The 22,929-nt window shown below is 35.6% G+C and overlaps 1 protein-coding gene across 2 annotated transcripts; it reads right to left on the reverse strand.

Annotated features, from left to right (window-relative positions):
* Positions 1 to 239: 239 nt before the first annotated feature.
* LOC107923863 (uncharacterized) lies at positions 240 to 13,228 on the reverse strand. 2 transcript variants are annotated; one of them, XM_016854019.2, is made up of 16 exons: positions 12,787 to 13,228; positions 9,849 to 12,578; positions 8,583 to 9,042; positions 7,440 to 7,668; positions 6,665 to 6,829; positions 6,270 to 6,542; positions 5,900 to 6,145; positions 5,359 to 5,748; positions 3,874 to 5,271; positions 3,720 to 3,776; positions 2,889 to 3,317; positions 2,346 to 2,569; positions 1,941 to 2,074; positions 1,361 to 1,627; positions 1,090 to 1,268; positions 240 to 932 (listed from the first exon to the last, which is right to left on the reverse strand). In XM_016854019.2, the coding sequence occupies exons 1-16, from the start codon at positions 13,220 to 13,222 to the stop codon at positions 843 to 845; spliced, it is 7,707 nt and encodes a 2,568-aa protein (XP_016709508.2). In that variant the 5' UTR covers positions 13,223 to 13,228; the 3' UTR covers positions 240 to 842. The 2 variants fall into 2 exon arrangements, with proteins under 2 accessions (XP_016709508.2, XP_040961882.1); XM_041105948.1 differs by having other exon boundaries at positions 9,849 to 12,558; positions 12,787 to 12,992.
* Between the last annotated feature and the right edge of the window lie 9,701 nt (positions 13,229 to 22,929).

The raw sequence follows: 22,929 nt of genomic DNA on the forward strand, positions 1-22,929 counted from the left end.
GAAACTTGACTTAATGGTAACGCAAAGCTTAATGGCTAGTACTTGTTCCCTTGCTTAACGCTTGAAATTGAGTTTTAATTATAATAAAGTCCGATTTCAACAACATTATTTAGATATATTTATTCATTCATTTATTTATTTGTAAGTCAACTTCATAAAGATTCAACGGCTTGACCCAATGGCATACAGCACAGGCCAAGCTTTGGGTCAATGGTTTTTTCTCTCAGAAAAAGGGCCAATTAAGAGTATATAAATATCACCACTTTGAAATAGTTCCTTATATGCAAGTACATTTACAAGAATTAAGACTCGCTACTCTTCTCTCTCATATATATACTGCAAAATCACACCAAAATCTATCCAGGGTACCAAATAAAACCGAACCCGAGAAAACCCAGATCGGAACCACGTAGAGAAAACAGAGTGGACTATCTACAACACTTCGCCAGCCAGAAAACTTAAAAAGATGTATAGAAACAAAAATTGAACTGTGAACCCACAATTGGAGCCTCACATTCAGCATTTGTCTCACCAAGGGGAATTTTTTTTTTCAGAGAGTAAAGCTCAATGGAAGAGAGATTGAATGACTTTAGCAGACAGTTTTTCTCTTTCCCTGATGATTTTGGTTTTCATTGCCGGCGATTAACAACTCAGCAGGAAATATGTTGGTGATGCCAAGTGAGTGCAAGAGATATCAAAGGCACTGAGCTCATAATATCAACCAAGATCATGAAACGCAGCTTTTCTTTTCACTGTTCTGAAAGAACAAAAGACCAGCTTTTGTTCACCTTAACTGCTTTTGGACTCGAATAAGTTTCATCTCGATGCCACGTCACAAATCGTTAATCATTGAGTTGAACCAGTTTTACAGAGCCATCTCCACCACATGAAAGAAAACCATGTGACACAACTTGAATATCAGTAACAGCAGCCTGTGACATTTAAGCAAATTATTGCATCAGTGCAAATTCAAATCTTGCATTAAAAAATTAACTCTTTTAACATCAACAAGTAAAAACAAAACAAAACAAGGAACATGAACAAACTGGATGCAAAGGTTCAAACATGGCTATAATCACAAATGATTACCCGCACAACGCCACCGAAACCACGGGAACTTGGTTGCAAAAAGGTGTGCCTTTCATGCAATTTTGACCAATGATGAACCAGTTTGGCTGCTTTGGCATCCCAAAGTTTAACATCTCCATCTTTGCTTCCCGTTAAGAACAAACTGGTATTTGGGATGGTAGAAATTTTGGTGATGCTACCTTCACTCGTACCATTTGATAAAATAAAGATTAGATTAATATCAAATCATACGCAAGTAGCACTTGAGGGGGACAATAAGAAAAGCATGTACCTAAGTGAGCCTTTGGTATGTACCAAAGCATCCCACCATGATTTTGGTCTCCTTGTTTACTAGCTCCTTTTTTCATGTCAGCATTAGAAGATGTGTTGATGCTTATTTCAACACTATCATGGTGCCTGTGCCTTTTAGTCCTTCCAGTAGCTATGTACCGGAAGTCATGAAGTCCAACATCACCATTTTTACCACCGGTTACTATTAGGGGAGAAACAGAACCACTTCCGATGTCATTGTCAAACACTGCAATGGAGCGGGCACCACCTGCACAGAGAGATGCATAAAACATTGGTACCACAATAGATTGAAGCTATCAAGTAAATGCACAAAACACTAAGGTAGTAAACTAATTAAGACAAAACAATCAATATAAACATTGAATACAAATATAGTGAAAGTTATGCTGCAATAATGTAGCACATTTATAATCCAAGTTACTATGCGGAGTAGTCAAATTCTGATTCACCTCAAATCAGAACTATAGCTACTCTGCACATGGTTTCACTGCATAACACAGTTTCTAATGAATTTGATAGAAATAACTTTTGTATGGGAGATTGTGAAGGGGGAAACTAACCTTCATGGCAAACAATGGAAGCTCGAGAGGTTGCAGACGGAGCCAATGTATCCCATATAACCACATTAACACCATTGGAGCTACATCCAGCAGCAGCAATGACAGATCCACTTGAAGTAATGTAAGTGACATCCCTGCAACAGAAAATAGCTTATTGATCGCAGTAATCAAAAACACATTATAACGTCTTAGTAACAGGAAGAAATCTATACCAATATACTCATGGTGGAAATCTAAGGGGAAAAATAGGATGAGTATGAACTTCGGACCCAGCAAAACCACACAGGACTAGATACAGTACAATCCTTGGACTATGATAAATTATTCTATTACATAAACATGTAATACATGTTTAAAGTAGGGACAGCCAACGCTTGTTTAAGCATTTAAAAGCAGAATACATACGATGCATGGTTATTAAAGCAGAGAGATGATTCGGTTGGACGGATATTGCTCCTGCCTCCCACCTCTAGTTGCCACGTGCAAACAGTTCCATCAAGAGCAGCAGTAACAAATCTGTGTCCACAACGGTCAAACTGCAAAGCTGATATTGAGGCAAGAGCATAAGGTGGAGCAACATTTGCAGCAGGCAGCACTCCGTAAGTTGCTGTTGCTTTATCCTTCCCAAACTGCAAGCATTAACATTATACATGGGCTAAATGCCTTACAAGATAGATGAAAAATGGAAATAGAAGTTCATGAATGCATTTTGTTGGATGACTAATATGTTGTGTTTTTATATCTGGTACAGTTAAAGCCACTTCAGTGCCTCCTGGACGCACATAAGTCCTATCTTACTTGCTCCATTTCTAATGCATTCAGAGACAGTCTTAAATTTAAGATAAGAAACTCGAGATCGAAACTAATACATGCCCAGTGAAAAATTATGAAAACAGTATGCAAGATACTCTTAGAAAGATTGTAATTTTTGCTGTCAAAGGTTCATACCTCCCATAAGTAAATATGTGTATTGATAGAACCAACCAGGAATAAAGGCCTTGAGGGATGACTAGAGAAAGACCTCGTACTGATGTTTTCCACAGTGGCAGGCAGATCAACAAACTCCTCAAAATCCTCTTGTGTCTCCCAGCCTAAGCCAGAGGCTCCGATACCAGCATAACCTGGAATTCCAAATGCTCCACCACCTGTTGGGTGTCTCCCTGGTCTAGAAAAAGTATCCACACCAATGGTTGCCCCACCCAGTCCTAGGTGAGCCCCTTTCTGATTACCAAGACCAACACCAGGAGATACACAGGTTGGAACTGGAGTTGATTCACAACCAGCCCAACCATTGTGTGGCCAATCTGCACCAGACCAGATATAATCTGATTGGCCTTTGTAAGGTAAACCATCTTCCCAGTTAAAGAAAATTATGCCCTGAACCGGAGAGAATTGAATGGTTTAGTACTCTTCAAATGAACACATGCATGTAATTTATTATAAATTCAAGGAAATTAGTGGAGGAGAAGAGAACTGTCTTCCAACATTGACCAGCATCACAATGATATGATCACATGGTCACCTTTAGGGTATAATTGGCCTACAACCAACTCCATGATGAAGAAAAAAAATCTAAACATTTGAGGTCTTCCACAACAAGAATGGCCAGCAGGGAGCACAAAGAAAAACATGGGTATCACACACTTCACTAAATTGCTAACTTAGAGGTGTAACCTTGCAACTGAAACCCCTATCAAATATTCTCATAAGAAAGTGTTTTCAAGATTAAAAACCACATCTAATGGTAATGGAAAATGGGGCTGAAACACATGGACTAACCTTTCGGTTGCTAGCCAATGCAGCTTGCCTTTGATTAATGGAGTTGACACACAATGCCTGAGGAAAACACAGTTTTTAGTTGTAACGAGAACTAAAGATTTAGGATCCGGAAACACATTCTACTCAATCTGAAATAAGGAAAAGGAACTATTACCTCTAGAAGCTCCCCATTTCTCTTATATATTTCTTTAGGGTTTTGGAAAGGTATGACCTCCTTTTCCGTGCTTGTTCCTTTCTGCCAGGAACTTAAAAAAGCATGGCCGTTCCGTAACACACTCCTAGAAGGTGATCCAGCTTCACCACCAGAAGAGCTATTGCTTATTTTGCCTTCATGATTTTGGGACTCATCAGTTTCATTCTCCCTCCTAATGTCTTTGTATAAATCATCCCATCCTCTGCAAGGCTTAAAATGAAGAAAACTTGACCAATTTACTTTCTCTTGTGCAAAACTTTCTGATATCATAGTAGGATCAGCACACATATTCCATAAGATATCAGAAGCAGAAAGCTGATTTGTGCTGTTTGTATCTTTAGTCTGACCCAGATGCTGATGTAGAGTCCTAGAAGACAATCTATACTCCTCCAACCAACCAAGAGTAGGAGGGTTAAATCCATTATCTATTTTCTGCTGCAAGAACAACCCAAGTTGTTTCACATGGTGAGAAGAAATATGTTCAAGGGCAATTTTCAGTAAGTTGGCTAATATCCATGATGCTGACCTAATGTTTTCTCTTATGCTTCTGTTACCTAATCCAACATCCAATGATAAAGGAGCACAAGAAGAAAGTTTATCATTGGAAAAGCCAGAAAGATAACTGTCATCAGAAATGGCTAATGAGTTCAACTTATGTTTCATGAATCTGGACATGTGTTGCCACAGAAAAGCCCCTATAATATGCCATCTCTCATCCTCTGGAATCAAATTCAATAGCTCTCCAACTAGTTTTTCCTCAGCACATCTATCAACCTCAAGGCCATCTATTAAAACATCAGTCACTGTATCCGGAACCTGGTTTAACGTTTCCTTCAAAGCCGTCATATCAACTTCATAAGGAGTATGCCCACTAGTATATGTAACTATGAGGGGTTGCATCATCAAAACTAAACCTTCTGAATTTTTCTGAAGCCAAGCAGATGCAAAATTTGCATAAAATTCATACAAATCAAGAAGGGTGAGAAGTTTTGGGGACATGACCTCTTTGAAGATGCCAGAGAAGATCCTCATAGCTGCTCTTAAACTCGACAGTGAGAGTTTGACCCCTTGAAAATAAAACCCCCAGGTATCTCCAGAGTTGGATCTACCTTCATGGGATATACCATTTTCTCTATAACATAATTTTGATGGGGACCATGTTGTGCAGCAGATAGCAAGAAAATGCGAAAACAAAGAGGAGATATCCTCAGTCAACTTCAAAAGTGGCTTGTGGAAAAGAGGATACCAAACGGCATTGTCATCCATATGATTCTCATGCTGGGAGTGTTCATGACAAAATCCATGTAACATATCATATCCAAGGAACCAGAACCCATTATTGCATAAGGTGACAAAAATCTGAAAAAAGGGGGAAATATAAACAAACCGTACATAAAAATTAGCCAAAAAAGAGAAGCAGACATAAACAGTGAAGAAACAACATACCATATTAATTAGATAGGATGAAACCAACGAGAACTTATGCTCAAACTGTGCAAGTCCTGTGTGCAACTTATGGTGAAAATTTTCAAGTAGTTCATCATATTGATTCTCATAATCCTCAGAACATGTGTTTGCTCTAACAGATCCAAAGGAGGTTCTAGGCCAACTAGGATGCTCCCTCATCAATTTTGAGATATACTGGAGGGCCAAATCAAATTTAGCATAGGACTCAAGATGAGAAGCAACACCACCCAAGAGCCAAGGAGAGGAACCACCAATAGAAGGTTTCAAAATTCCCAGTGAAGTTTTAGAACATGCAAAATCTGATACATTCTCTTGATCCATACCCCCCAGAATACTCAGGGAAGATGAAAGGCACTCCAAGGCTTCAAGCTTAAAACAAGAAAGCAGGGAAAAAGTCAATTATGGTTTCTCATCCATGAGTAGTAACATGCTCCAAAAACAGGCATAAATATAAAAGAAACAATTAAGTACCCTACTTTTCATTTGATATTATTATCTTATCCCAACTAATCAAACTTACAGGAAGCCCACATCTGTTCAAGGAAGTAGCAGTCATCAAAGATGCCCATCTAGCAAGAACTCCAGCATTCTGGTCCCCTGCAGCATTTCTCAGGCTAGTTTTGTTTGCAAGCATGAGGCAATACAGACCTATACTGGGGTCCATGAAAGCAACATGGCAGGATGAAAGAGTGGATGAACCAATAGCAGAACCCACTTGTAAACCAAGCATGGTCAGGAAAGATTGAGAGTAGTTCCCCAATTCCCACTGCAAACCAAGAGTCTTCAGAGTCAAGGCATGCAAAATTTTATGCATTCAGTAAACCATGGAGAAGTATCCATGACATTTTTGGAGGAATAATGTGAAAATTCAACAGTTCATTTATAAGCACCTCTAGAAGGCTTGCAAGCCAATAGTCACTTCTCTCAATTGCAGATGGAAGTATAAGCTTAGTAATCAAGTGACGCTCTAATGGTCCACCTCGCCCCTCGACAAGTCTACATATTACTAGTGCTAGCTGCTCATCCCCAAGGTTCTTTGCACAAACAGTAACTGCAGAAGAAGTATCACCTCCAAGCAGAAAAAAAGCAATAGCCAACTCTAGTTGATGTCTCCCCATCAAGACATAAGCATTTTTCAAAGCTGCCGCCTTATTTTTCTCCTCCTGTATCAATAACCAAATTGGATACAGAAAAAAATTAATACAATAGATATCTTCTACCAAACTGTTCTTATACATTCCAACAAACTAAATAAAAAAATCAACAGCAAAAATAGGAAAAATACCTGAAAATTGCGTGAAAGAAATCCAACCAATGGTTTATCCTTCTCATCCTTGCTAATTTTAAATAGACCAGCCAAAACCTGAAGTCTATTTAATGCTACATACAGCAGTGTACAATCCTTGGGATCTTTCTTCTTAAGATATTGCATTCTAGCCAGCTTTTCCATCTGCAGTAGATGAAAAACATCAGAGTCAACTAAAGTACATTCTTCTTCTTTTGGAGGGGAGGGGGAAAATGCAGAATATTGTGTAATCTTATGCTGAACACTGTTCCATGGAATTCAACAAAATGCAAACCCACCTCTTGCCAGGCATTTCACTTAGCCTCCTACAAAGGGAATCTTTGGCACAACTAACAATTCACTCAAATTGTGACTTTTACATAAATAACGGGTGATAAACAGTCTAGCAGTATTAAAATTGGCATACAAACTAGCAATTGAGTACACAGATCAGATTCCACTAGCAAATAAGCGTTGCAGTACCTTCAAAATAGACCACCTAGAACCCATTCATGACAGGATCCTCACTTTTATGTGTTTTTCCTGCCTGCCTGCCCCACTCCACTCCACTCCACTCCACCCCCTCCCCTCTTTTTTTTGCTTTTAACCGTTAAGTGGAATATATATGGTGCCACAGTAAAGCATACTTGATAAATGGTTGCCAGATTGTATTTAGATATTAAGGAACAAATACTACTCCAGAAGAATAAAAGACAAATCCTTGTTTGCAATTGAGATGAGATGTTTCCTAAAAATCAGAACCTCAGACAATTACCCTTGTGCGCAGTTGAGTTGCATTAGTAAACCAAAATCCAACGCCCAACGTCCGCATTGCTGGCCAAGATGGTTCATTTGGTAGAAATGAACCAAACAGAGTTTCCTGGCAATCGGAGTGGAATGCCCATGCTATAAGCCCTGAGTCAACCACAAGATCTTCCAAAGATGCTGATCTACCAAACCTTTGCAAAAAAAGCAGCTGCTGAAACCTTAATGTGACCCAAAACCTGCAGAATTATATAAAAAGGGAACCAGTCTGAGAGAGAACTTTCAGGAAAGAGGATGTTGGAACTACAATAAATATGAAATCTATTGCCAGTAAACAACCTCAAATTTCCTTAGGCAACAAATAAACTTCAGTATGGTACTGTTAGTTAATGTCATAGAGGCATGAGCTAAAATGAAAGGTAGTTTGTACTATGCATTTGTACAGTTGTTATTATAATAGGTTCAATGCCTCTATCTTTCATTTTCTTTTAACCAATTCCCACGAAAAACAAATTGATTCATATAGACAATTCAGTGCAAACCCATGAATTCAAGTAAAGGCTAAAAGGTACTTTTCTCCAAAACTGAAGAAAAACAAGATATTAAGTGATAAATATAATGGCTGAGATATTTGAAGAGGGAAAACTTTCTATGAAGCATGTTCATTACAAGTTTGCTTAGCATCCCACAAAGACTCAATTACTGGATTCTTTAACTTCCCAAGTAAGACTCAACTTACCGGGTTCTTTAAATTCCCAAGTTTTTTTTTTACTTGAATGAATATCTCCATACTTGGGGTGATATTTAACAGACTTGCTTTCAGTTTGGCCCTTCAAAGATAACAAAGTTACAAAGTTTGAATTGACCCTAAGTTAACCTCCATAGCATAAGTACATCTTTGATGCCTAGTACTTCCAATGATCCTAGAATAATATACACTGTAGGCACCTCTACTATTAGATTTCCTAGCTACAAAATTAATGCAATTAAGAAACAAACATGTTTTCTTTTGAGGGCGATAAGCAAAATCTGGGACCTATATCCAGTTCCACCTCAGAAGCTCATTCACCGAGGTGGAGCTGAATATAAAACTATAAAATAATTATAATATTTCCGAGAATAATTTATAAAGATAGTTAAGGTTGAACACTACCTTCGACCTGGTTCATCAAGATTTTCATAAACAGAAGCAGACTGTGGATTGCTAACTTCATTTAGAAGATCTACGATTGCAAGAATCTGCATCTTCTCTGTGGCAGTTATAGCTGCCAACTCATGCAACTTATTGATTGGTTCAAGGAAGTCAATAAGTCCAGATTTTGTTGAAGACGAGCTGAATGCGTTGCTGGAAGCATTAGGCTCAAAATTATAAGCAAACGGCACCAAGCCACTTTGAAATTGTGAAGACAATGTCATCGAAGTAGCATTCTCATTCCATTGGAATGCATTACCAGTTGAACTTTTGGAGAGAATCCCTTCAATGTAATCAGATAAAGGCATCTGCGGAACAATGTCACTGATCTTTGGATGGTGACCTCTCTTCTCGGAAATATGACTGGAATTAAGATATTCAACCAGATGCTTCACAGAGATGTATGCACGTTTCCGATTGCCTAAACACATTGAAGATGACATGCTTTAAGTAACCTGAAATTAGCAGCCTGAAGAAAACAATTTATAAAAGCCTACTCAAAGAACAGCTTTGCCAAATTAATAAACAGGATATTTCAAGTATATAACCAACAAAGGTCTGCTGTTCACTATTTCAGATATATTTATCATCGTAAATGGGTTTTAGCCAAAACTAGTGCAGTGGTTGTCATTTGCCTCCAAGAGTGCAATCTATCCATAAATATCATATACTAGACAGGGGGAATGCACAGATAAATAAAATGGATAAGAAGCAAAGAAGAAAAAAACTCATTTCAACCTAAAAAACATATTTCAAAGACAGTTTAAAAATATAGAAATATTATTAGTTATTGCTATTCTCATTTATCAGAGTGACAAATCTTAACCAGCCAAGTCATTGGGAGGTTTGAAAAATAAAAGAAAATGAGTATAAGCAATATTATAGGCTGCTTAATTCTTCCACAGCCATATGAAGGAATACTAAGAATCTAATTGGAGGAGAGAAGAGAAGTACAGTCAGATGCGCATGAGTAATTTATTTAGTAGAAAGGCATTCCACATCAAATTAAATATCATTGCTGCGGAAATTTTAGCCAATATCTTTATAACCTTCTTAGTCAAGTGAGAAGTAACCCCAGATGTACATTAAGAAACAAAAGTAAATAGAAAAGCACAATACCATTCCAATAGTGGCATAGTAGCAATAATCAAGGAAAAACAATGCAAAAACCTTATTGTTCATCTAAGCCTCAAACATGAGAATTCAAAAATGAAAGTGAACTATTACCTGAATATATATTTGCAAAGAGTGACTCCGGGTGATAAACAGGCAAAACTCTGGCTAATGTCGCCACTATGTCTAGCATACTCCAGTAACCGAGTAAAATCTTTGACTTGCATTTTATTTGACCCCTTCCCACTAAAAATGCACTGGATAGGTGACCATTGTTGGTATTTATCTTCTTAAGAAGGTCGTACTTGCATCCTCCATTACTATTTGCAATTAATGTTTCTTTGTGATTAACAACATCATGATCACTAAAAATTTCAGAAAATGTGTCCTTGCCCATATCAATATCAGAATCAAGAAGGCTTTCTGGGTTAAATTTTTTATAGAAATCAGTCTGATGTTTGTTATCTAAAAGAAACAGCCATGGACTTAAAAGACTCAAGTAACTAGCATGCACAACCACACCTGTAGTCCTGGGGCCCCACAAGAAATCATGAATAGCAGAAAAAGTATGACTGATCCCGATGCAAAACCAGAATTGCACACCCGGAGATTGTTTAGAGTCTAACAAAGCATGACCACCACATCGCTTCTGAGCATATACACGCAACTCATTGCGCATGCAAACTGCAAGTAATAACTGACCATTTCCTAGGGCTAACCAATTTAAAACAACAACGTCTTCATCAAGTGACAATGTGTCTTCTAACATAAAAGTCCCCGAGTCTGGTAGGCGTATAGAGTCCCATATACGAAGATTGAAGACAGTATTTGACGGACTATCTGAGCCAGTGGTTGCAATCTTCCTACCACAACTGGTCAATCGTATAGCAGTGACAGGTCCTTGATGTGCACTAAACATGCCCACAAGTTCCCATGATTTGTGAGAAATTGATGGTTCATTGGGGCTACGTCTCCACAATTTTATACTACCATCAGAGCAGCCTGTGGCCATAACATATGCAGGACTTCTACAACTTAAGGAATCTTTATGAAAAGGTAACTTTTGCTGCACAGGTGTCAAACCACCAGGAGAGATCACAGCAAAACTTGTGACCTGATCATGAAGATGAGGTTCAGGCAACTGTGCTGATGATGGAATAACGTGAAGACAATATCTTGTGCCAGAAATAGTTTTTTCAAATTTCCTTGCGTTGCATTCAACAATATTATCATCATTGAAATTACATTCAGAGCAGCTTCTTGTCAGATCATAAGCATGCATGGTTATTTCCCAGGAAAGAGCCCGAAATATTTTCATCCAAATGCCCAAAAGTAAAAATCCATCACACATATAAGTTTCATTACGAGACAAAGACAATGGTACTGTATATATGTTGGTTGGACCATCCTCATAAGGATCATGACCTGCAAAAGGTATAGTGCATATGAAGTAACATTCTATGCCATCTCCTTCACCATGAAAATTCTTTACTGCAAAGCAGTCAATTCCTCCAACATGTCCCAGAAGAAGAAACCGATCTTCACCCAATACTAAAGGTGCCCAATTCAAGCTTGAATATTTAGAACATTTACCGTGGGTTACATGCTTTCCACTAATTCTCCATGCAGGAATCAATGTTGGAAGGTCAAGAATGGCATTCGAATTGTTAGAAAGTGACCAAAACAGAAGTAGCCCATTAGAATCCAAAGAAACAACCAAATCAACTTCACAAACATAGGGGTGTATAGCAACTTGTAAGATTCTACTGGTATGACCATCTATATCTAAAATTCCTTCTACTGAACATGATAATAAATTTTCAGTCCTAGATTCACTAGTAGGTGCATTCTCTGTATCATTTATCATTTGGGTATATAACATGGACCAGGCCAAATATTTACACGGATATAAATGGATAGAAGAGCATACAGTTGGGGGTCCAGACGCACAATTTCTCATGATAACAACCTTTTTAAGAAGCAATTGTTGCTTTAGAGTTGAAAGTCCATTTCTATTAAGATGTTCAACTTCAAGGCCCTGAAGCTCCAGTCTCTTCCACAATGTAACCCGGGGGAACCTCATTGGTGATATGTCATCAAGACAATGGATTGCCCAGAAAGTAACCAATTTTCCAGGGCCAAACCCTATTAACCACTCGCAGCTGCCAACTTCATTCTTATGTTCTTCTCTAAAGAAGTATTGGTTAGTTTCTTCAGTGGTTTTAACCATACCACCAATTTCCATTGCCCATGTAAAAGATATATCTGCTCCCAAAGTTCCACGTAATGCATTATCTATCTCAATTACAGCAGCAACACAAAATGACCTCCTTGTAGTTTTCTGATCGTAAACACTGCCTGCTTTCTTAACTCTAACATTGTCTATCTCACTCCATAATCTTATAGTTCCATCTAAACAGCATGTTAACAATATATGTCTCCGAAAATGTTTTCCATCTCTCAACAGTTGTTTCCCTGCCGATGGCCTCCATTGAAGCATTGAAACAGGTTGAGGATGGCCTAGCACAGTTTTTGCAAATCCAGAACTTCCATCACTGTAAAATACCAAAACAGACTTGCTTGCCTCATTGACTCCTTCAATTTGCAAATCCTTTGAAGAAGATGCAGCTGCGGAAGGGCCTTCTATTGACCAGGAGGCAGAAACCATATTCTGAGGCTGATCTGCTTTGAATTTCCAAGCTATTTCCCAAGATTTACTCTTCCTTTTCCACAAAACAACCTCCAGTCCACCGGCTATTAGCCCATCCCCAGAAGCCGTCCATCCAACTGCCTCAACTTTAGTAGACTGTAAAAGTACTGCATTCTGGCTCCAACAAAAAGAACCTGAATCAGTAAAACAGGAAATTCCATTTTGAGATAATCAAGCCATTTATAACTTAAAAACAAATACAAAACCGTAATTTTTATAGCTCAAAATTTACAACTGCACGAGAACCCATTAACTCAACAAGCAGAACTAAAATTTCCAAACTTGAACGTTGCTAGTAACTTCAAGTACCTACCAAAATTGAACTCCAAAAGAGATGCATACCTTTGGGATTGGGCGTCGCTGAGTCGTGAGAGAACAAGCAAATGCAATTATCCGAGGCCACTGCGAGCTCACCAGAAGAAGGCGTGACCGGAGACCACGAAACGGCGGTAACAGGGGAAGAAGCGACAGAAGAGATCTCGAAGACTTGACGGAAAATTGAGCCCATACGAGTTTGTTCGGAGGAGAGAGGAGAAGGGAAGTGAGAGATCACGAGAAGGGAGGAGGATCCGTAAGCTGCCCATGAGTAACCGGCAAAGTCAGGTAACCAGTCTATGGCGGATTCGGATCGATTAGGAGCAGGCGGGATGAGCTCAGATCTAAGGAGGGACAGCGGGAGGTGATCGGTGGGATCCACCTCGGAAATGGAGGTTGCGTTTTGAGAAGTGGAAGTTGCCCATGCGCCAGCCATGTCCTTCCAATGCTGAAGAGGGAACATAATGAGTGATACAAGAAACAGGTATTTATACTATGTATGTTCATTTTTAGGTTAAACTGCCAGTTTAGTCACTTATATGTGCTTGAATTTACATTTTAATCATTAAACTTTTCAATTTACTGTATCGTTGTGTTATAATCACAAAACCGTTTAACTCACGTTAATTATTGTAACTTCAAGCTATTAATATTATTATTTCAGATAAAATTTTTAGCTGAAATTAGATTGCTAATCTTTGTCGTTTTTTTTCTTTTTAAACAATTTAATTCTTTTTATTTATTTATTTTCTTCTCCTTTTCTTCTTCTTCTCCTTCCAAGTAGTTTATTTGGTTTTGGTATTGAGGTTGTTACTTCTCTCTTTTGTTTCTCACTTTATTTTTAAAAAAATTTCATCACTATTTATGATTTGACCCCTAAATAGTTTAATTCTTTACGCTTATTGGTAGAGTATATAACAGGGAGGAGGTTAAAGAGGAGAATGTGATAGTGGAGAAAAGATTGGTTCACCTAACAAGGCGGAGAGTTGAAATGGGACAAGAGGACACGCTGAAGATTAATGAGAGAGCTAGAGAGAGGAATGTTTCAAGGTTGCTGGAAATACCAAAAATATCCCTTTTTTCATCGTTTGGGAAGGTGTATATAGTGGAGGTCCTCTTGTCAACTAGTGTGACATGATAAGTCGTTGCGAGGAGTTGCCATCAAAGAGTACGTGTAAGTGGTGCAAGACGTGCACCATGGGTCTCATTCTTTATGATAGTACGAGGTTGTCACGCTCAAGTTAGATCCAATAATCATCAAAGACGTGTTCACACCTAAAAAGTGGGTGTCTCTCAAGGACACTTGTTGAACGAATGGATAGTCGACGGGTAGTGTAGGCTTTTAAAAAGGAAGTGAGTAGTCTAAGTTTCATGTTGAGGATCCAAGGTAACTAATTGTGAAGACACCCGAGTGGAATCAAAGGGTTGGCCACGAGCACTTCTTAAGTAGCTTGTCATCATGACATGTGTCTAAGTCTAAAGGAAGTATAACACTGCTAATCCAAATCTCTTGGATGCCATTTAACTCTTTATGTGTTTATAGTATTTACTATCCACTAATGTGCATCCACTAATGTGCATATCATGTTATTTTGGGTATTAATTTGCTCAAAAATAAAGGATAATGTTGTTTTGATATTTGCATCTACAAAGCGGATCAACTGTATTAGTATATTTCTAGTGTGAGAGGCCTATGTTTTAATATTTTTCTTTTAGTATAATAATGATTCAAACTCAGATTATTTTTAGGAAAGATGAATTGGGTTCCTAAAAAGATATTTTAACTTTCCAATTAGATGAATTTTCTATATTTATACAATGGAATCATTCTAAAAATTTTGATTATGTAACACCCTCACCCTACCTATTCGTCGAGCCCGGGTGAGGAGTGCCACAAATGAACTGAACGAATTCACACAATTTTTTACCTAACAACTTTATGGACTGATTGAATTTCTTATTAATAGATGTTCCCACAAAGAAACCTTAAATTAAATAAAAATTTAATTTTTCAAAATATCCGACCTTAAAGAGATCTACTCAAATACAATGTAGTTGTTCCCGAGGCTAAGCCTTTGAAGGTACCCTATTTTGAATAAGGTATGGATGTTAAGGTTTTATGTTATTTTTAAGCTTAGTAGTGATAAAAAAAGCATAAAAATGGTGTTAAAGTAAAGATTTCTCGTGAGGAAATATTGTATTTTTAACATGTTGATGAAGAGAGAAGTTAAGTGAATCAAGTGGTAGGAGAAGAGAAAAACAAGAGATTTTGATAGAAAAGAGGTAAGTACCCATGAACTTTCTTGTTATTTAAGGATTAAAATGTGATTTTTGTAAAGTAAGTGGTAATTAAGTAAAATATATATAGTGTGAAATAATTTCTTAAGTGAAGGAGGAAATTATAATAAAATTATAATAGTAGGGTTATGTGTCAGCAAAAATATACAAAGTATTAGATAAGTGAAATTATGGGAAAATGTGAAATTTTATGGAAACAAGGCCTAAATTGAAAGACTTGAGAAATATATGTCGTGGAAATAATACAAGTGAAATACATAGAAATTTAATGTGCAAAATGAGATAGTGGAATTAATTATGTGAATTAAGTGAGATGTGAATGAAAAATATTTTTAATAGTGAATAGAGATTTTTTTTAAAGTGATTAAATAGGAAAGTTATAAAAGTTTACAAGGAAATATTGATAATAAAGCATATAGTGGAAAATAAAAGAATATATGAATTTTGTAATCCAAACTATAATTGTTTCCTAAGTTGTGGAAATTAAGGGTTAAATCGTAAATTTGAGAAATTTTATATTAGAAATAGAAAAGTGAAGTGCATAACACTTAGAATGAGAAACATTGATGTTGTAGTGAATTTTCGAATATTAATAAGTATTGAATTATGTTATATGTGTTATTAAAAGTAAAATATATTTCTACATGAAATTTTGTGCTAAGGACTAAATTACAAAATATACAGAAGTGATATGTGAAATACATGATAAGTATTATTAGTGAATTATGGATGAATAATGAATTTAGAAATATATTACATGTATTAAAGATAGTGAAGATACAAGTATACGAATTATTAGTGCAAGGATTAAATTGTAAAGTATGTAAAAGCATTATGCAAAAAGTGTAAATGTAACACCCCAAACCCGGTCTAAACGTTATGACCGAATCTGGCGATGTCACATTGTAACACCCCTTACCCGTATTCGATGCCGGAATAGGGTACAAGGAATTACTAGAAGACATACATTTGCATACGTATTAAACCGAGTTACAAAATTTCATCAAAATTAAAACTTTCAAATTTTTAACGTGCTTTTATAATTCTTTACAACATATCCTCGAAATATTATATTCATAACAAATAGGGCCTACGAGACCCGATATTTACTCATGTAATTCAAAGCTTCAATTCCATTTCATTCAATTCACAATTTCTCATGTTCACAATTCAAATCAATTTCTCAATCCAAGATATATATATATTTCAATCATCTAAGAATATAATTCAAGTTACACGAACTTACCAGGTTAAATTGCAGAAATACCAAAATTTAAAGACATTTTGGTAATTTTCTATTTTCCTCGAATTTCCACCCAATCTTGATATAAATTAATATTTCATTCAATTTATTAATTTAAATAATAAAACAATTCATTTCATGCAATTTGGTCACTTTTTGATATTTTTACCAATTTACCCTTAAAATATTACTTTTATTCAATTTAGTCCTTGAACCTAAAACATGCAAATTGGCCATTTTTAATGAGAACTCATGCTAGTTGAATAATCATTTATTTTCCTCCTCCTCCTCTCTATTCCACGTCCTTAATGTATAATATGCTTATATGTAACATTATCTATAATTCCACCATTTATTTATATATTAATTCAAAGTTGTCCACTTGAGTCATAGCCACTAAATTATTTATATCTTGAGGTACGGAACTTCAAATTAAGATCCACTAAATTCCTATGAAACTAGACTCACATATCTTCTTACCATAAGATTTTCAGAATCTTTAGTTTATCCAATAAGTACAGTTTATTCTTTAAAGTTTCCCCTGTTTCACTGTTTGACAGTTCTGACCCCTCTTCACTAAAAATTAATTATCTTTTTGTACAAAATTTGGATAATGTTTCCGTTTGTTTCCATTGAAAATAGACTCATTTAGGATTTTAAACATATAAATTTAAGCCTATAATTATTTTTATTCAATTTTTGATGATTTTCCAAAGTCAGAACAGGGGAACCCGAATTCATTTTGACCTTGTCTCACAAAATTTATTATATCTCATGATTTACAATTCCATTACTTACACCGTTTCTTCTATGAGAAACTAGACTCGCTCGCCATGGAAGCACTTAAGTAAGATAGGAATGAAAGAAAGAATGAAAGCAGCTATAACTGCATCCAAGGAAATTCGATTTCCACAATTTATGGTGATTTTTTAAAGTTAACCTACTGTTGCTGTCCAATACTGTTTTAGTGCAAGATGTTGATTACTAAGTTTATAACTCCCTAATTACCTTTCTCTATAATATTTCCCCTCATTTTCACTTATTTCCCTTCACTAATATATCAAGAACATAAGACTTTATTTAAGAAAACTCTACTATAACATCATTTCCATGCTTTTTCAACAATAACAAACTTAAAAATATGTTGAAATCTTGATGTTCTTACCTTGTGCTATTGATTTCAATCTTTAACTTGATTTCATATCTCCTCTAACTTCTATTTCTTGAATCTAACTTGACATTCTAGCTCCCCATTGTCTCCTTATTTTTTTTCTCTTTTGGAAGCTATTGAAATTCTTTTGATTTCTAAGTGAAAATAGTGAATTTTTGGTGAAAAGACCAAATTGTAAAGAAAGCAAAACTTTCTTTCTTCTCTTCTTTTCTAACGTTGGTTGCATGGAAAGATGATAATTTTTTTCATCATCTTTCCTCCCTTTTATATTAATCATTTAATAATAAAATAATACTAAAAATCTTAATAAAATATTAATTAAATAACATTTATCTAATTAATTAATTAAAAAGATCAGAAACATCATCATTCCCTTCTAGAATTATCTTTCTCTATTTGACCATTTTGCCCTTCATAATCTTTTGAAATTCCATCCTTGAGTCATCACTTAATTTGGTAAAATTGCAATTTAGTCCCTTAAAATTCTTCACCTTTTCAATTTGGTCCTAATTTATCCATTTTCCTTAGTTTCTAGATTATTCCACCCTTAAAATATTTACACTATTGGTCCTTCAACTTTTTTATATTTACACTTTAACCCCTCAAATTTTGAGTATTTACTCTTGGGCAACAAAACTTTTCTCACATTTGCAATTTGATCATTTCTTGAATTAATATGTCATAATATACTTCCCAATGTTGACATAACTCAATATTACCCTTTTTATCACTTTATTTTCTTATTTTACTATATCAAGGATATTATCTTACTTTCCTACTATAGTAATTTTCGGGGAATTACAGTAGAAGTGATGTGTGCATGATATAATTTGCCCAAGTAGACGAGATTAGAACTACTAGGATATTAGTTGCATGCCATTAAGAACCTTAGCGCGCTCTCTGATTATTAGCACGTTAGTGCTATTCGATTATTAGCACAGTAGTGCTCTCCGTTTAGCACATTTGTTCTCTCTGTATAGCACTTTAGTGCTCTCTGATTATTAGTGCATAATAATGCACCTTTGTATCAGTTCCGTATATCCTAAGTGTTTTGTTTAGTTTACTGGGCCTCTGCTAAAAAGGTAAACAATTTTCGTTACAAGGTAAAAGTTTATCTCTGATTCATGTTTGAAATATTGAATTAAAAATAAATTGTGAAAGAAATAGTGAGAAAATCATGAAAAATTACACTAAATGGTGGAATATGATACATGTATAAAAAGAGTAGTAATTTTTATAAGTAGATTTGAGGACTTAAGGACTAAATTGTGAAATAAGTAAAAAGTTACAAATGAATATGATAAATAAATAAATAAACGAGATATTGGAAATTAAGAAATTTAATAGAATTTAAATATCATGGGTACTTACTAAGTCTTCACCGACTTAACGCGTTTATTTTCAACACGTAGGTACAGTGATTTTGAAAAGTTGTAATTGAGGTTGTGAGCATCTATCTCATCACATCTCCAAGTGCCAAGAGGGTATGTTTCAAAATTTTTAATAGAATGACATGTACTTAAGAAGATCAAGTGTGTTCCAAGTAGTAAGGACTAAAATATAAGTTATGAATACTTTATTTTTTTTAATGTTCAAATATATTAGTGATTAGTCAAAATCACTTTGGCACCAAATGTAATATTCCTATATTAAGTTCCTTGGGTCGAACCGGGTATAGGGGTGTTACATTACACCTAACATAGCGAACTCTATCTTACTCTTGATCATATCCACTGATGGATAGATCATTGGGCGATTTCCTTTTGGCCATCTTATCTTCCTTCGATTAGCCTGGACGGTTCCTCTAAATGTATCGTCATCACTACGGATTGTTGGCAAATGTGTCCATATTGTAGTAAACATGTAATTGTTTTCTATGTATTTGAACGATGAATCAATAAATAAAGTTAATTTCACATTTCACTATTATGTCTTTTGTGTTTCTATCTTTCATATTTTGCATGTATAGCAAAACTATGACAAGTAAATATTAGTTCATTGATTGTCTAAGTTCAAACTGATGATAAGTGGCACTGTAAGAATGTTTACATTGTGAGAAAGATAACTCACTTTAGTAGATAACCTAAACGAGTCTGTAATCCCGTAAAAGAATCAAAGTGAGCATTTGATTCAAATACTTAGAAGGATTATTATGTCGTCTACAATTCCAATTTGAGAGATGACTAGTCTTGGCTATTGGAGCAGTTGACTTTACGGGTAGAGACATAGATGTATTCATTGGAAGAATGATACATTGGACTGGACCTAAAATGAATTAATTCTGAATCAGTTTGTGAATTAATTCACTTGTGACGTTCATGGTGTGATTTTAAAAAATAGTTTAATTTTTTTTTAAAAATAATTAATTGCTAACGTGACATAGACGTAAACTACCATGTGGATGTCAGGTCAACAAAGTTAACAAACATTAATTTTCCATCAATTTTTTGGTGATTTGACAAATAATACAAGTTTAAGGGCTAAAAGAGAATACAAATTAAATGGAGAACTAAAATGACTTTTTTTTATTCAGTTGGATAGCCAAATAAGTTATTGTGCTTTTTTTATAATTTTTTCTAAAAAATTATTTTAACTTTTCAATTAGATGGATTTCCCACATTTATTGAAAAAAATCATTTCAAAGAATTTGATGATTTTATCATTTTTTTAGTTCTCTTTCATATTAAATACAATGTGTGATAAATTATTGGGATCATAAAAGAAAAAAAAAAGCATAATAATTTTTTTAACTCCCAACTTTATAAAAAGTTATTTTAGTCATTCATTTAATTTTTGTCTCTTTTAATTCTTGAACTTGTATTTTTTGTCAAATCACCCCAAAATGGATGGAAAAGTTAACGATTGTTAACTTTGTTGACGTGACATACACATGGATTGCCACGTGGATAACATGTCAGCAATTAATTATTTTTTTAAATTTAAAAAGATTAAAATATTTTTTATAATTTTTATTTTCTAAATAATTTTAATGATTTTTATTTTTTAAAAAATAATTTTTATATATTTTTATTTTTTAAAAAATTTAAAAATAATTAAATACTGACGTGTTATCCATGTGGCAATCCACGTGTATGCCACATTAGCAAAGTTTAAAAAACGTTAACTTTTTCATCCTGATTAAATGCTAAAGTTACATATTTTATGTAATTAATTTGGTTAATTTATGAGAATGCACTACTAATTTTGCCATATTTATTGAATTTTGTGCAGGAATGCAATTTGGGGCTAAATAGAAGAAAAAGGAAACAATTGGGCTAGATTGAAGAAAGAAGCAAAGAAGGAGGGCCAAAGCAGAATTTTTCCAATAATAATTAGTTGAAATTGTTGACTTAGTGGGAGATTATTTTGGGATATTTTTTATATTATGGAATATTTTCCTTGATTTTCTATACTAGTTGGCTCTTAATTTAGCAAGGCCACTAGTATAAATAGAGGCTACATTTGTTCATTTTAATCATCAATTGAAATATCAAGCATTCATCTTTCAATACATTCTCTCTTTTCTCACAAATTTATTTGTTGTCTTTAGTTTCCTTTACTTTCAATTCCTAATTTTCCAGCTTGTTACCACTTAAACCGTTTTCAATTTCCTTTTCAAACTTTCTTTCCATCTCCAGTAGCTAATTCACTTTATTACTTTATTTCACCACCAAAATTTCAGCCCCCCCAAATTAAATCACGCTTCCCATTCCTTTCATCCATTTTACCTTGTTTAATTATTCCAATACCAACATGCCTCAAACCTTAGCCAACTAAACCCATTTTCAGCTTTAGGCCAGAATTAGCCTCGTCAAAACCTGTGAGTTACGAACCCGAGCGATTTAACTCCTAAATTCTAGTAATTATTACTTCTCTGGATTAAGAGTATGATTTTGTCAACTCATAAAGTCAGATCAACACTAAGTCTAAAAAGACGTCGTTTGATTTAGTGTGGTTAGACGTACAGTTGGAATTCCGAAAGGAACGTTTCTAATCGGTTTTCTGTGAACACATTGGCGTGCCAAGTGGAGATTGTTGTTTGGTTCCGTCAAGGGAAGTAGTAACCGGATTTAAATGTCCCACGCGGTTGAGGGCATTGGTTCGAGCTAGGCTCTTCTAGAACGCAAAACTGCCAGAGTTCTAAATCACGAACGTTTCGTGGTTGTTCAATTGGTAATAATTAGTTATTGGACGTTCCATAACTAATTTACACAAGGAAGAGTTGGTGTCCGAGGCGTCCTTGGTAGCTATAACTAGCTTATTGGAAAAGAGGAGGTCATCCAATTTCGAGGATCGGTTCAAAGACGAGGAAAATTTGTGTCTAAAGCTGAGCTCATTCTAATTAATTTTTCTTCAAACTTATTTAACTGCATTTTATTATTTCATTTTCAACTTTTACTTTTTATGCGTTTTATTTATTTATTTCAGGTTCCAGGTTTTCGATTTTATTCTCCCCCCTAATATCTTGGGCACGACAACTGCCCCGACATAAATCTGGTCAAGAGAGCAACAATTTGAAGTAAACCCAGTCTCTGAAGGATCGACCCTACTCCCTATACTGCTCAAATTGCAAACTAGGCGTAGGTTTATATTGGTGGACTCAACTCCCATCAGTTTTGGCGTCGTTGCCGGGGACTGACAACACTTACAAATTGTTTAGATTATCTTCATGACCAGATCTTCATCCGGAGATCTCAAATACGATCTAGAGATCGAAAAATCAGCACGAGCGCGACGTAAAGAGACGGAAGTTCTTAAACGTGTAAAAGCAATTGAACGTGGAAAACAAGTCGAAGTGGTTGAACCTGAGACCAAATCACTTTGTGAAACAAAAGAGGTGGAAGACAACCTCGGTGAACCAGAAATGATGGTGAACCGAACCATTCGTCAGCTAGCCACAGCTCCCAACGAGCAAACACCGGTATGCATCAACTATCCAGCCGGAGAAACCCCATTCGAGTTGAAGTCAGGCCTGATCCACCTTTTGCCCACTTTTCGAGGCTTGAAGAACGAAAATCCACACACTCACTTGAGAGAGTTCCATATGGTCTGCTCAAGCATGAAACCACAGGGAGTAACCGAAGATGAAATCAAACTTCGGGCCTTTCCATTTTCTTTAATTGATACAGCAAGAGAATAGTTGTTTTACTTACCTCCCGGTTCTATTACAACGTGAGATGACTTATCTCGTGTTTTTCTTGACAGATTTTTCCCAGCATCGCGAGCAGCTGAACTTAGGAGAGACATAGTGGGAATACTCCAAATAGAGAGTGAATCGCTCTACGACTATTGGGAGCGATACAAAAAACTTTGTGCAAGTTGTCCTCAACACGGTTTGACCGAGCAATCACTTCTTCAGTATTTCTACGAGGGTTTGCTCCCTATGGAAATGAAAATGGTTGACGCTGCTAGTGGAGGGGCGCTTGTCAATATGACTCCTCAAAGGGCAAGAGAACTG

The sequence above is a fragment of the Gossypium hirsutum genome, chromosome D11 (assembly GCF_007990345.1).
Source record: "Gossypium hirsutum isolate 1008001.06 chromosome D11, Gossypium_hirsutum_v2.1, whole genome shotgun sequence".
NCBI lineage: Eukaryota > Viridiplantae > Streptophyta > Magnoliopsida > Malvales > Malvaceae > Gossypium > Gossypium hirsutum.

What these genes read in the sequence shown, in the direction of transcription:
- LOC107923863 (XM_016854019.2), bottom strand. Translation starts at nt 13,222, where the DNA reads ATGTTCCCTCTTCAGCATTGGAAGGACATGGCTGGCGCATGGGCAACT. An exon ending in GGCTTGCAAGCCTTCTAGAG is followed by an intron (nt 6,146 to 6,269) that starts GTGCTTATAAAT and finishes CTTGGTTTGCAG; the next exon opens with TGGGAATTGGGGAACTACTC. An exon ending in CATACCAAAGGCTCACTTAG is followed by an intron (nt 1,269 to 1,360) that starts GTACATGCTTTT and finishes GTACGAGTGAAG; the next exon opens with GTAGCATCACCAAAATTTCT.